This window comes from Podarcis liolepis, assembly GCF_965112155.1.
Source record: "Podarcis liolepis genome assembly, chromosome: 4".
Taxonomy (NCBI): Eukaryota; Metazoa; Chordata; class Lepidosauria; order Squamata; family Lacertidae; genus Podarcis; species Podarcis liolepis.
Window position 1 is genome coordinate 61614804 of NC_139558.1, and position 15731 is coordinate 61630534.

Genomic DNA, 15731 nt, shown 5'->3' on the forward strand with positions numbered 1-15731 from the left:
GATTTCTTTAAGCTTCAGTGTCTTTTGCAGCTTCATGTGTGTGGTAAATCCTAGGTCAAATAAAAAACACCACTGAATTCAATATGGCTAGTATTTTACACTTGGGATACAATCCCATAGACACTGAGTAGGGAGGGTATTTCACTGGACACAGTGGCAATTACTTGCGGAAACATGCATAGGAGTGCACCGCTGGAGCCTGTGATTCACCTTAACTGAGCTCAACTTTGTTCTTTGTGCATATGCAGCTGGAAAATAATAAAACAAGCTTTTAAAAGTCCTAGCTTTAATTTTTTTCATTCGTCTTGAAATACTGAATTACAAGAAGGAGGGTGTCTTTCAAGATAATCACATTCTGAAGTGCATTAGAAAATATTTCATGTGTCTCAGCTGACATGATTTATAGAACTATTGGATTTATAGCCTTCTGCTACTGTTTTATTTGCAAGATTTGTGGACAATGAAGGAAACAATTCTTCCTTTATAGAAAGAATTATACATGTAGGGAAAGGGTAAAAGTTGAAATGTCCTGGGAATATTGATACTTACATTTATGATATAATTAAAGAATACTAAAAATTGCTCAACAGAGTTAACTGATGAGGTCAAGAATAATAAATTAGATACTGATCTTAATAATACCTCCTCCTTTGTTTTCCTTTCCGCAGCAAGTTGACAGGCTTTGCAAGCCATAATAAATTTGAGTGCTTAAAGCTTCCTCAACAGCCATCACATCCTGATGTAACGCATAGCTTTTGTTTTCTTGGATGCATGGTTTATCCTCCTTTATGTCCCATTGTTGTTTCAGAAATACAATCTAAACTTATTTAATTGTATATTGTACATTGCACCTTACAAATGTAAAAATGTAAAAAAAGTTCCTCAGCTTTAGGGGGGAAAATAAGGAAACGAAACAATAGTTTTAGTGGCATGCTCATAGCTCTCTGCTGAATTCAAGCACAGTGATTTAATTGTGTTGTTTTTCCTTAAGTGCAGTTCATCCTCCCCATCCCTCTCTTCCCATGGAATATGGGAAAACTTGTGGCTGCCTATGTTTAGATTCTTGGCAGGATCCTGTATATACAAATTAAGCCCTCAGGATAGCCAATGTGGTACTCTCTAGATGATGTCAGACTACAGCTCCCATCAGCGCCAGTCAATGTGGCCAATGATGAGGGATGGTTGAAGGTTACTGACAGTGACATGGAAGCAGGCTTGGTATTATTACCAAAGTGACAAGCAAAGAGGTCATTAGGATGCAGTTCTCATGCCACTGCACCAAAGTGTGAATTGCCCCTGTGCTTAAAAGTTTACTGAAGTCAATGCCCTCAGACTGGCTTGAGGATGAAAGGTAAAAGGTAAAGGTAAAGAACTCGGGGACCGTTAAGTCCAGTCAAAGGTGACAATGAGATGAGACGCTCATCTTGCTATTCAGGCTGAGGGAGCCAGCGTTTGTCCACAGACAGCTTTCCGGGTCACGTGGCCAGCATGACTAAAATGCCTTTAGCACAATGGGACACCATGATGAGTGCCAGAGCGTATGGAAACATCGTTTACCTTCCCACCGGAGTGGTACCTATTTATCTACTTGCACTGGCATGCTTTTGAACTGCTAGGTTGGCAGAAGCTGGGACAGAGCAATGGGAGCTCACCCCGTCGCGCAGATTTGAACCGCCGACCTTCTGATTGGCAAGCCCAAGAGGCTCAGTGGTTTAGACCACAGTGCCACCCGTGTCCCTTTTGGGGATGAAAACCTGTATTCCAGAATGCGATGTGATACCTTCGTAGGAATATGCTACTACAGCCATTGGAAAGGGCAAGGGAATAAAATACCAATAGTTCATAGTGCATAACAGTTAGAACCATAAGATGTTTTACCACTCCCTTCAACAGAATGCAGCCACAGACGGTTGCCTTCATCCTTTGAAAGATGTTCAGATAAAATGTATGTACTGAGTGCTATATCAATAATAAAAAAATACAAACCATAGCATTATGTCAGCAATCCAAGGACATTATATTGGAGTTCTAATAAAATACTCTATACAAGGCTGTAAAACTGCACATCTTTGTATTTTCTGCAACCCACTCAAAAAGCCTTTCAAGTGAGATGGGGGAAAGGTGGTTTGTGTACTAAAGGCCTGGTCTGTTTATGCAAGTGCAAATCTAAAGAGTTCTGAAATAGGGGTCTTCAGTTCAGTGATACAATGAACATAATTGTTGTTTGTAACAATAGAGTTTTGTATTGGAAAACACCAGTTATCCAACAGATGTTGTCTTCATTTTTAGCTTTACAGCTGCTTCGCAATCCTTTTGTGCAAGGATAAGAACAGGTGGGAGACCCAGCTGGACAGCATCATCTTCTTACACTGCAGCGTCAGTAATAAAAAAAAGAGCTGAGCCAACAAGTTCACCTTTTAAAAACATTTATAGAGACAATATCACTCCTCCTTTCTTTTGCTTTCAAAAGAAAACACACTTTTTAATGAGTTGGACAAAGCCCACTCAGTTCCTCCAGAGTCCCAGTTGTCCTCAGAGCCTTATGGCAACTGTCCTCTCTGTGTGGTTTTAAGCCAGATTAAGCACTTACAGTAAAGATTCATTTAATATACATATTTCCCAAAAAGGAAAATGGAAAATGCCAACCACTATTAATGTAATAGTGCATTAATCGTTCACAAAGGGATTGGAAAGTATCGATAAATAACTCAGAGCATGGCCTGCTTTATGAGAAATTATTTTGTTCCCTACAACTATATACACTGTATATGATGTGTTGCTTTTGGATATCATCAGCATTCATAGCTAGGATCTTGCTATCATTCATCAGTGGAAAAGCCATAACACTGAGCCCACAATAAAGATTTCTCTGACACTATATATTTCCTCTGGCTTCATTTCCACTGACAACAATGTATGCTTGGCTTAGGTTACATTTCACATAAAATATCCATATCCATATTTGGGCGAGGTAGTAGTTTGATAATGTTACCGAAATGTAAATGTAAAGAAAAAGAAAAAAATAGGAATATGCATGCATGCATGCATATATATATATATATATATTGTCAGAGCTGCTCCCAGATCCTAGCTCACAGAGGATCACGCTAGCCAGCGTTCACTTTGTAAAAGTCTTTATTGAGTTACAGTTTCCATTTCCAAGCTGCCGCGTGCAGCTCTACGTCTTATAAGCTAGACCGGCGAAGCTCCGTCTGAGTCTCCGCCCCTTGTACACCAACTTAATACCCTCGCCTTACTCCACCTTTTCCGCCTGACCGTTCTTCTCTGGGTCCCTCTGCCCCCCGTGGTCTCTTCCTTCCTGGACTCTTCCGACGCTGACCCCCCGGACCCTCCTGTCTCCTTGCGTCGGGCTTTAGGACCTGGCTCCCTCTCCGGGCTGCTTACTGCGCCGCCTTCCTGTGCATTTGAACTTGGCACGCGCGCCCAACCTTCCACTTTCCGCTTGACCATTTCTTCGCTCCCCGATGAAGGTGTGGCCACTCCTGACTCATGCCCTCCCCCTGCTGCGAGCTGCCAGAGCTCGATACCTGACGCCCTTCCTCTCCACTGCGCTCTGTTGGGGACGCTGGCCCCGACTTCCCACTGCTGCCCTCTGAACCCCCTCTGGCTCCTTCTTCCCGGGGTGTCCCCCTAGGCTCCCCCCTTGCTCTGGCCACTGGCGCTCCTTTCTGTGAATCTTCTGATTCACTGGAAAGACTCGGAGATCTCGGGTCGTCGTCATCACTCATCTTTTCTTCGGACTCCTCCCCCTCGCTCTCTGTTTCCTCCCTTGCCCTCGCCTCTGCTCCTGAACCCCTGACATATATATATATATATATATGGATATATGGTTGGGTTCCGACTTAACCATAATTTCAGTAGAGCCACTAAAATTAAATCAATGGGACTTGTAAGTCATGATTAATTTAAGTTCCATTTATTTCAGTGAGTGTACTCTAAGCATGACCAAGTTTAGATCAAACCCATTTATCCATTATTTTCTAAATGTAGCCAAAATAGTGTTAATTGTTACCCATGTCCTAAAACTAGGGATAGTGCTACTGGCTTTATTTTGTCTGTTTAGATTATTATTATTTATTAATTAAATTTCAATACTGCCCTTCACCAAAGATCACAGGGCTGATCACAATATAAAAAATACATCTCATAATAACAAACAAAAACAATATCCCACCCCCCAGGCACAGTTTAAAGGCCATGGATTGTTTAATCAGCCAAAAGGCCTGGGAGAAGATGAATGTTTTTGCCTGGCGCCTAAAGTTGTATCGTGCAGGCACCAGACCAACCTCCCTAGAGAAGGCATTCCACAAGCAGGGAGCCACTGCAGAAAAGACCCCATTCTTGTGTTGCCACCCTTGACAACTTCTCAGTCACGTTGTGAATCTTTGCACCAAGAAGACAGCACACCTTCTGGGACATCCTGTTACCTCTACACACTTCTGCCTCTGTCCTCCTCAGTAGGAAATTCAGAAGTCTGGGTGAAGACATGATGCCCCCAGTGCTAGACTTCTTATCAGTTATTTGGGAGGCTTAATAAGGAATCCTAGTGATTCACACACAGCTGGGGGGGAAGCATGTAATAAAAGAGTTCTGTTCATTTTCTTCCCCTCACTTCGTATAATATTCATCACCTTAGATCACACAGAACATTCAAAAACTTTTTTAAAAAAACACACACCTTGCAATGTGCATCTCATGTTTTATTTATAGTCTATTTTTCTTCAAAGCTGTCCGCTTTTCCAGTGAAGACTGCTCAATTATAACAGCTTAGATATTATTATTATTTTTTAAAAAAGTTCCATTTGCCTTCACTTATCCTTTGGCACTGTTATTTGGGAGAGGGGGAGCAATTATTTGTTAATATGGTTTGTCAGGTGTATAGTTTTTGCCACTTGATACCAAGTACTTTATTTATTTTATTTTATTTTAAATCTAAATAAAACTTATAACAGGAGTTTGATTTTTACAACGCCCCTTTTTTGCTACATAGCCACATATGTAGCCACATTAGAAGCTGGGACTCCTAATCCAAACTGAATAAGAGGTTTAAAACTGAAGTGATACTTTACTGGCTTACTTCACTGACAGCATGTTTAGAAATTGAAACAATTGCTTTAGTGAGAATAATTTATTGTAATTGGAAGGCATGGGGTTTGCTTATGTCTGGAATAATGCTACTGAGCATGAGTCATCTACACTTCAGAAGAATGCAAAGAGGTAAAAATCAAATTTTGTTTGACACCTGGATAAGTGCCTTAAGGCTATAAAACTGATGGCCTTTGATTGGAACGGCATCAGTAAAAACTGTTGCCGACTGCGCTGGGAAGAACAGGTTGAATATGACTATCTGAGATATTCCTAGAATATGGAAGGAATAAATAGATGTCAAAGCGCTTGACAGGTGCTTAACATAACAGGAAGCATTTTGGTCAATCTGTTAACACTGACAATTTATAAAGTAGTTTTCATTTTTCTTAGAGAACTCAGTGCTAAAAAACCACATAGAAATCAGGTGGCCAAGCTTCAGGCTGCTTTAAAATATTTAATTGTGAGCTGCGCAGTTTAGGACTTTGGATTTGTACAGACCAGGGGGTGACGGGGGCTGTACTCCAGAAGAAGCCAGCACATTTTTTGCCTTAAACATTACATTCCCTTGTGCATGCATGTGAGATACAGTATATCAATAGCTGTGCAAATACTACAGGCAACAGTACATGGCTTATCACTTCTAAGCTACACTCTTCTGCTCTGATATGAGCAACTAGCTTTCCACTGAAGCTGTATCTACATGATGAGAATAATTAGCTCTTTTAGTCCACCTTTTCCCCTGCCGCTCTCTGCATCAGAAGCAGCTGATGCAATGAGTCTGAATCACTCTCCCAGTAATGGTGACACTCAGCTTACAAGGACCATGCAGGGTGGTACAAGGCAGTGATGAGATTGGGACTGGAAGCCACTGTTAGAAGGCAAGGTCACAGGGTCACCTCACCATGCCAGCTGCTCCTGCCTCTGGGTGTGGGCTTGGTATTGTTCTGAAACAGTGGTACTCAAGTTTTTGTTATACACAAGTATAAAAACGGTTAAGAATTGGAAAACTTAGAGGCGCCTAGACTTAACCCCCCTTGCATGACGCAATAATCATCAGGATCATATTTGATCCACCAGGCCTATGAATCCAGCTCTCTGGGAGCCATAGCCCTCTTACTGACTAACTGTTCTCTCATTGTCCAGGCAGGTAAAGCAGAATGCTCTGCTTTGCCACTGGCCACCTCCAATTTTTAAAAGTCTTCCAACTCAATCTTAATCAGAGTTCGCCATTCAGACAATACCAGCCGAAAGACTTGTGTGTTCAATTTCCTGCCACACATAGAGAGAAATATCTGTGTCCTGTCTACCTCCCTGCCTCATGTTTTCCTTTGCTTATGCTAAATCTTTGTTTAGCTGCAGATGTCCTTCCCTTAGTGTTTTGCTCACAAGCCCTCCTTTTTGTGGCTTCTCTGAAGTCTTAGTGGCAGTAGGCCCACATCACCAGTGAAATGGACACCTTGCACAAATAAGAATGGGAGTCAAGTCTTACAGGATGTGCTTCGGATGTCTAGGTGAAAACATGTGGCTTTCCCTACGCTGCTCAGAGTGCAGGAAAATGTAGCAGATTCATTTTGAAACAATGAAATTAGACAATAAAGACTCTTGAAAAATGTACATCTGGGGAACTGCTTTCAGCATCTCATATTCACTGAGCAGCATACAGGGCATTTTCATGGTTCTATTTTCATGTTATTCCTAATTGCTTATTTTCTACTAATGCACTTCTTTCATTTCATATTTTTTTTAATGCATTCATGCCGTCACAAAGAAAGGCTTCCCAGCTTGTTTTGTAACTCAGTTTCTTTAAAAGTGTCCAGAGAATACCCAGTTAAGCAAGGGTCTTCCCCTCAACATACATTTATTTATCTAGTTTAAGGTATTTATATACCACTTACCATGTTCAAAAACCACAGACTCAATGGTGGCAGCTGTTGAGAAATAAGCCAAACTGCTGGGCAGGATTAGAGAAGGGCTTTATTCTCATGAAAGGCAACGGGGAGTTCAAAAGCAATAAAAATGGTTCTTAAAAACCTTCACAGAGCCCTAGTTCCTATGTGCTTAGATCTTGGATGGAAGGAAATCTTCATACTTCCTACCATTACTGAGCAGGATTGTGAACTTCAAGGGCTCTCATCCTAGCTTCCCATAAATTCCGTTTTCTACTGAAGTCTCATAGCATCAGTGTATTTTCTTACCTTATCACAGATGTTTTTCCTGTGGGAAGGTGGGGAGGGGACAAGTTCCTCAGGTGCCATCTGTGGGTTCTGTTTTGCTGACTCCTGCTCATTGAAACAATAGAATGTAAGAAGATTCATTACATGGCATGACATTACATAGTGAGATTCATAATAATGTTATCTAATCAGATATAGTAAGATTCATGAACTTTAACTAATAAGATAATGAGTAGTTTACCAAAAAATAATTTATTTATTTAAATGATTTACTGTATATACTGCCCTTTGTACAAGCCACAGGCTGTTTACAATGAGGTCAGATGAGATAAAAAGAATACATAAGATCCACAGACAACACAGACTTTAAAATACACAACTTATAATAACTCACTTAATAGTAGTTTACTAATACCTGCTATTTAACTATCTACACATTGATTGGTTTTTTATTTAAGACGTGGCAAAATATTTGGGTTACAATGGCTTATAGCTTATGTATAAATGTTTATATGCAAACAACATTATATAGTGTTGAATTCATAGTAGTTATCGGAGAACTTAAAAAAAAACAACCTTGAACTTGAAATGCTTTCTCTTCTTGGCTTTCTGGGACAAAGAAGAACTGTCCAGCAGTATATAGGAAGTGGATGTAAGTCTTCATTTGTATGAATAAATCAAATAAATTATACAACCAAAAGGTTAACCAAATTATTTAAACATATGAGTGAAATCATTTGGGACCAATAAACCTATCTCAGTGATTAAACAAAAAATTAGAAAGTTTTTTCGAGGGTTATGTTGAGGTTTTTTATTTTGAATGTTTAATGCAAATAGGAAGAGATGGGAGCATCTCTTGTGTGTTGTACATTTTCATATTATATTATCTAAAAGAGGTGAAAACCTTTGCAAGTTAAGCATATTGCAGCTCCAAACATTAGACAGCTGGCATTGGCACTACACTGTGTAAGGAATGTTACTATGCAGCAAAATGCAGGTATGTAGGTGTGCCTGTGTAGGACAATCATGGCACATCGCCTTTTGAAAAGCATAAAGCATAAAAGCCCAGAACCTTCTAGACAATCAGTTGTCTTGAGTCAAAGGTAATAGTATACTACAATACTTAGATTATACATGATAGATTTTGGAGGGGGTGGCAGCCTTGCTGTAGGGCAGGGTTGGAGATGTGGCTCTCTAGTCTCTCTGTTGAGACTTGCAGACTCTTCATATGCCTCCCTCAGTCACTGGTCCTGCTCTTTGCCTTCTTCCTGCACTTTTACATTTGCGTGAACTCTGATCATGGTTCTTGCTTGCTAGAATGGAGGGTGGGGTGTGTGTGAGAAAGGCTTTTGTAAAGCAGGATTGTAGCCTTCTATAAGAGTCACACCATGCCACATGCCACCATGTTACCTTCTCCCCGCTTGAACAGACAGGCAGCTTGGCTTTAACTTGCCATGCTCCTTTGTTTCCCATATTCAGTCTTTGCCAAGTTGTGTCCCTTCTCCCTTCACAACATTGCAAGACATTGGAATACAGCCCTTTCCCATCTTCCCCCTTGACAAACACCCATGGCCTCTTTTGTGTACGCCACTCTCTGGTCTTTTGTTATCTTACTTTGGTCCCCTCGCATCTCTCCAGCACTCTGCTGTGAACATCATTTTTGCTCATCTTCTTCCTCTGTTCACATGACCCCCTGCCTTAAAGCCCTATCCTGACTTCCTGTCTGTTCCTCGATTCAACACATGCTCTTTATCTCAAAGACCTCCAGGCCTTATCTCTCCACTCTTTTATCCTAATACATCCCTGCCTGTGAACTTTGCTTTACCATCCTTCCCTGTCCAAAGCTATCCTGCCACATTTTCTCCCTTTGCTGCAAATCACTTACTTCAAATCACTCATGAAAACCCACCTTTTCCATAAAGCAGAACCCATAACTCCCACGCCCTATTAGAAACTGAATGCATAACTAAATCTAAGCACATCCCATTAAAACCTGCACTTTGCTCTTTTATTTAGTATCCTACCTCCGCTTCTGGTTTGCCTTGTGTTGTTTAGCTTGTAAGTACTTCAGGATATGGAACTGTTCTCTTGTATTCTGTCGAACACTGAGCACACTCTCTGATGGTGCTACACAAATAAATGAATAGATCAATAGGACAACATCAAGCTGTACTTCCAGCCACACCACAATACTTTTTCCTTGTGGTCTTGGACATAAATTACAAAGTAATATTCTGGTTCTCTGCCACAAAATTATAGGCCTAAAAATCACTAAAATTCAAGACCCAGTAAATGAAACTATTCTTTCTTGTCATCCCTGAGGAACACAATGTTATTACAAAAAAAAAAAAAAAAAAAGGAAACAGAGATTTAGGACATATTGGTTCTATGCCTAATCTTCAAAAACTATTTATGTATTTTATAAAAAAGCAAATCACCTAAGGGTTGTTTCTCTTTGAAACATATTTGCTAAATTTAGTCAGTGGGAAAATATGCTTGCAATATTCCTATTCTATATAACCTAGAAATATCGGATTATTTTCAATTTTTATTGTCTAGATTCATATTCTACAAGCCATGGTTTGGATTTAGTGTAACCTTTGTAGTTATATTTCAATTTAAAAAGAAAAGAAAAGAAAAGGAGGTGTTTCTCAGGGCTTGATACACAGACCACTTACTGCAGTCCCTTCTATGCATCACTAACCGCCTGTTCCTGTGAGGCTTGTTTAAGCTGCAGTTTCACAAATGGAGTTTTTCAGTTTTTCCTACTGCAGCTAAAGCCACATTATAAACATAGAACTTGGTTTAAAAAAAAAACACCCGTAAAAAATACTGAAAATACTTCACTTTCCCCAAACTTGGGGAAAATATCATTCCCCTACCCACAATTCCACTTGTATGGTACAGCAGAGCGAGTGTTCTTCTTTTTTCTAGATAGTCATTATAATCTTTACTCTTAAGATATTAGAGAATTAGAGAAATGAGAATTAAATTCTGTGTCTTGTATTTATTCACATAGCTGGTAAAGAGCAGTCATTGGAGACGCAAGCTTCTTGTAATAGCTTCTGGCATTTTTCAGCTTTTATATGTGAGAGGAATTTTTCAATTTCCAGTCTTTGGCCTTTCTGATGAAACTGCTCACTAGGGTGCTTACTGTAGCAATTCTGTATTGTCTTTGTTTAATACAGACACCTGTCCCTTAGGAACCAAGTGGATTTCAATTGCTTATTATATACAGCCCACTGAGCAGACATCCAGTGGTGATTTTTGCTCAGCACTAGTTTCAACTTTTTTTAAAAAAAATGGTAACTATATTTTTAAGAAGCAGTACCCTCCAGACCTGATTGACAATGCTATAACAGGCAAAATCTTGAGGGTATTCACAATTGAATATAGTATCTTGCTGATGACTATGGATTCCTGATCCCAAATTCCCACATACAATAATAACATATCAATATATAGACACGTCCAACAAACTTCTAACCATTTTCCTCAGCTGAGAGAAAATAATTATTTTCCCAGTTCTGATATATTAAAAAAAAATGTACAAAGTACCAGTACTCCTTAAATGAAAGTGAGACTCAGCCTATGCAATATCTTTACAACCATCTCACTAAAACAGGGAATCTCTTCCATCTACTCTTCTTCTACATTGCTTTAAGAATATAGTTCTTATCTACCTTACGGGTAACACTTTAACTTCATTAAGGCTTAATAGGCGCCTACAATACATTGCAGGTGTGGTTTTCAAAATATTTTGACTTTCAGTAGTGTTCATCACATCAATTATGTAGGGACATAGAAGAGCCGTCTCACCTGGTTGAAAGTTACTCATATATTAGATAAGGGAGTTGCTCATCTATTAGTTCACTGCATTTCTATGAATCTTCCTTTCTCCTTTCCCCACTACTGAGTAGGAGTCTTTATCCCACTCATTGTTATCAAAGTAGACCAATCCAAATTAGACCATAGCATAAATTACCTCACAGGATTGCTGCAAGACTAAAAATGTCAGCTAAGAAGATCAGGATGAAGGAACTAGACAAAATAGCGGTCAACTGCAAAGGGGATTTGGATATTTAATTTGGCACACCTTAACTGAAAATCTTCTGCTATTCTATTCTATTTAATACAACAAATAATTTTAGTAGCCGTGACCGTGGTTTTACTGTATGTCTGTACCCGATGATTTTAATGGTTATTGCCCCCCCGTTTTTTGTAGTTTTTTTGTTCTCCTTCTGAACGATGCCATGGCCTATGGCTAGAGCAATAAAAAGTTTAATTGGAATTGGAATTGGACTAAAAATGTCTCTCTAGGCCTCCAAGAATGATCAGGATCTGTTGGCCTCCGTCTATCTTGGGAGACAATGGAAGGGTGCGCCTTCAGGGGTAAAGTAGTGCAGAGCTGTTCTGCCAACCAACCTAGTGCCTGAAACCAGCTCCTCATAAAGCATGCCCTTGGAGATTTGTCATCTTCTGTTCTGTGTGCATGACCAAGCCAAGGTAGACATCACTGAGGCAGAAGTGCAAACATGCTGCGAATGTGGGTTTGGGAGAGCACATCTTTATTTGAGATGCTGTCCTGCTATGCCCAAAATCTTCCTGTGGTGCAGAACATATGAAATGCATTGAGGTGTCACTCCTGGTGGGTGTGAGTTGCCCACAACTCACTTCCATAAAGCAGCATGCTCAACACACAAGCTGGGTAGACCTTTATCTTGGTATTGGTTGTTAGCATCACATTCTCCCATACCCTTTTGGAGAGGCGAGCCATTGCCATAGCTGCCTTGCCAATACACTTGTCCAGCTGAGCGTTGATGGAAAAGTTGCTGGTTATGGTGGAGCCCAGGTAGACAAAATAGCTTACCACCTCAAGCATGTGGTCACCAATGCCAATGCAGGGAGTGTTGGCGATGTCCTTAGTCTAGATGTTGGTCTTGTGGGGCAATACAACAACAGATCCAGAAGGAAGAATGGTCCACATTGTCTATTTTACTACTGTGGGTGAACAGGAGAGAGTTGGGGGGTGGAATCAAAAATTGCTCAGGTTTGGGAGCCAAGTGCCATTTGGAAGAACAGGGAGCAGAGGCAGGTCTGCTCTGAGCACAGCCATAATGGGCAAAAGGTTGCACAGTGGAGGAGCAACTGTAGGGAATGGAGTAGAATGGTCAGTTTGCTTCCCATCAATTTCCCCCTCTGACCCTTCCTAGCATGCTGTAAGAAGAGCCCAAAGTCCCACTGGGAACTTTGGTGCCTAAACAAGTCCTTTGGTGTAAACGTGCAATTTTAAAACGGAGTCTATAGCTAGAAATGGTTTAAGAATTGCATCACAATATAAAGAACAGTATGATTTAAACAAACAGGATCATAGCCACACAAAGGAACAGGGTAGCTAATAACTGATGTTTTCTCCCCCCCCTTCCTTTCTATAATTTAAATTTGGTCTAAATGACAAATCAATTAAACTTTCATATTTGCATTAAAGGTTCATGGAGCAGCCAGTCTGAATTACTTTTAAAGCTGCATAGAGGGCTCCCTTACATACATAAAATGAAAGCATATGGAGAAGAATTGATCTCAGGGAAAGGAGATTCCCATATGGTATAAAAGCAAGGAATTTCTTCATAGATTGAAATATGGATCATCTTTTAAAACAAATCCAAATTGCAGATGGTGAAGCTCAGACTGAAATGGAAAAGATTCCTTGTTATACCAGTGGAGCAAAGCATATGTTCCATATAAATGTTATAAATAGTAGCAACTGGATAATCCTGTGGGACGTGCCTGCATAAAGAAAGCAGCAATAGCAATAGCCAATATATATATGCGCATTTTCCCCCTCCTCCCCCTGCCTATATCCATCTAGTGGCAGCACATTTTTCTGCTTATGATATGTGCTAAAATCCAATGTTTGGTTCAAAATAAAGCTAATTTGCATTGGCATAGAGACTTAACTCACTGGTGTATTATTACTGTGTAAGCAGGTGTAGAAGCAACTGCAAATAAATGCTTGCTGATGGAATCCCAGCAGGGTTTCTGATGAGTTTTCGTTTTGTTGAACCTTACCAAGGAAATTACTGTGTAAAAAGCTTTGCTATTAGTTCTTTGCCTGAAAAAATCATTTAGCTACACCTGGCCAGATTCATGGCAATTATACTAACTATGCATAGAGGCCATACCAAAAAACTCATCCACCTTTTTAAGCCATGGCCTGAAATCTGTCAGTGTAACAGTAGAAAATGACACAACTAAGCTATGAATAATAAAAAAGCAAATGCACATAAAGGGGGGAGGGGAATGGAATTTAAACTAGAATCTATGTAACTAGAACTATAATGTAAAGCCAATATTTAAAGTGTGAATTGTCTACAATTGTTTATTTATTTATTTCAAATAATGTGTAGTGCTTAATCTTTTGTAATGGTTTAAAATGGCTAAAAGTATATGTAAATAGAAATGCTATGATAAAATGTCTCATTAATAGCTGAAAAATGTAGGTGTGCAACACACACCTGGCACTATAATCCAAATGCACAAGTTTGCTTTGAGCGATCTTAGTGAAAGAGATTCAAAATGGGTACTAAAATTGTTTAGAAAATGAATCTGTCTCGTGGTAAAAAGATCCAGGGGTAATAAATCAGAACTATTATTTTGATTTCCTTTGTAGTGATGACAATGGGAATGCAACCCGTTGGCACAAAGAAAACATAAACAACAGGAGTATTCAGACTGTACTGATTTTGAATGCAAGTGTTTATCTTGACAAAAATATCCCTAAGCATAGAAGATATACTTAAAAAAGAGCGTTTATGAATTTTCCTTTACTCCATATGAGTTTGCCGTTAGAAGATCCATCCTTCTTGCTCTGATCTGCAAAGTTTTCACACCTGTTTTCATGGATTTCTACACGATCCTATGCATGCTTACTTGGAAGTAAATCCTACTAAATCCAATGGGGCTCATTGCCATGTAAGTGCACATGGGCCCTTAAGATATCAAAGCTGCATTTTTAACTGAAGATAGAGTAATCAAAATTGCACCCTTTAGTCACATGACTGCTTAGAATGTGACAGCTGCCACACGCTGCAAAGATTCTAATCTTTATAGTGTTGACATGATTTATGTATGGCACCACATCAGGCGATATTCATCTAGAAACACAACAAAATTGCAAAGTATGTATCTGGGTAACCCCCATGCATTTATAAAGCAATAGGTTTCTTCCTTCTTCCTTCCTAAGATAAAAATAGCAAATACATTACAGTGGTATCTTGGGTTACCAACACCTTGGGTTACAAACACTTTGGGTTATTGACTCCGCTAGCCCGGAAGTAGTACCTCGGGTATGGCTTAATTTCTAAATAAGAGCTATGGAGTCATCTTGTCTGAAAATCATACTTGGGCACTCTTACAAGGAGGCTCTTTCCCTATCCATAGAGACTAATTGATTTGTTTTTAAAAGAAGAGATAATGGCACTCTGCACATATGGAATGGCATGCTACTCTAAATAAGTGCTGTACATTCTGGTGAAAACTGTAAGGTTAAAAATGGCAGCCCTACCAAGCAAAAATGTGGCCAGCCACCACTGCTTTCAACCCACTTTCATTCTAAAAGGCAGTGGAATGCTGAATTCTTAAAAAACAATATAAACATTGCACCAGTCCCTAACTCAGCAGCAGAGGTGGTAGCAATTTACATACATTTGATTGAAAGCAAATGTCTCTGAATAAGGCAAATGTGTATTAATAGGAACACCCCACAGAAAATGTTATTTCTGTTTTTAACCTAGATCAGGTATATGAGTTTAATTGATATATCCAGACAATAATATCGAAATCAGTCTTTTATGCTAATGACCAATTAAGTTAATGGGGTTACTTAACAGCTACTTTGGTGCAAATGATTTGAATATTCAATGATGATAGTGGGAATAGCTCCCTAGAGAGCAAATATGAATACTAACAGTACACTTCTATCCATAGGTTATATTCTGTCTATAGGTTATACCTTATGATCAGCGTAGAACCATTGCTAAATTTCCCTTCAGAATAAAATTAGACACTAGCATAGATAACTTATGTCCGTGGTAATCTACCAGCAGTGGAATTACTTATCTACCACTGGAGAACTGCCAGTGTAATAGGAAAAATCCAAGCAGAGCTGGGGTGTGGCAGGTGAGGAATAGGTTTTAATCAGAATCTTATCTGCATTCAGGGCCCTGCCCTGCCCCTGATAATGGAATAGCGTTGTGCTTACAAAAGAGGTAGCCTAAGTAAAAAAAATATCTAATGCGGTCCAAGTATAAACAGCACCAGAACACTGCATATCCTACTTCCTTACATTTCTCTGTCCCCTTGTCTCTTCCTGGCAATATGCATTGTTGTGGGAAGGGCATGAACTGTTGGGAATCTGAAGTGACATACCCACATGGCAGAAGTTGTCCC

General features: G+C 39.6%; 1 protein-coding gene and 1 long non-coding RNA gene across 4 annotated transcripts in view; one reads left to right on the forward strand and one right to left on the reverse strand.

The window, feature by feature from the left end:
- Positions 1 to 15731, reverse strand: part of LOC310704790 (uncharacterized protein) — a 251058-nt gene that overhangs the window by 167471 nt on the left and 67856 nt on the right. The window contains exon 4 of the mRNA XM_083498786.1: positions 7305 to 7388. Coding sequence (XP_083354912.1) covers positions 7305 to 7388 — 84 coding nt within the window. The remainder of the gene's footprint in view (positions 1 to 7304; positions 7389 to 15731) is intronic.
- LOC310704812 overlaps positions 1 to 15731 on the forward strand; it is a 46479-nt gene that overhangs the window by 12726 nt on the left and 18022 nt on the right. The gene's annotated exons all lie outside the window — the stretch shown is intronic.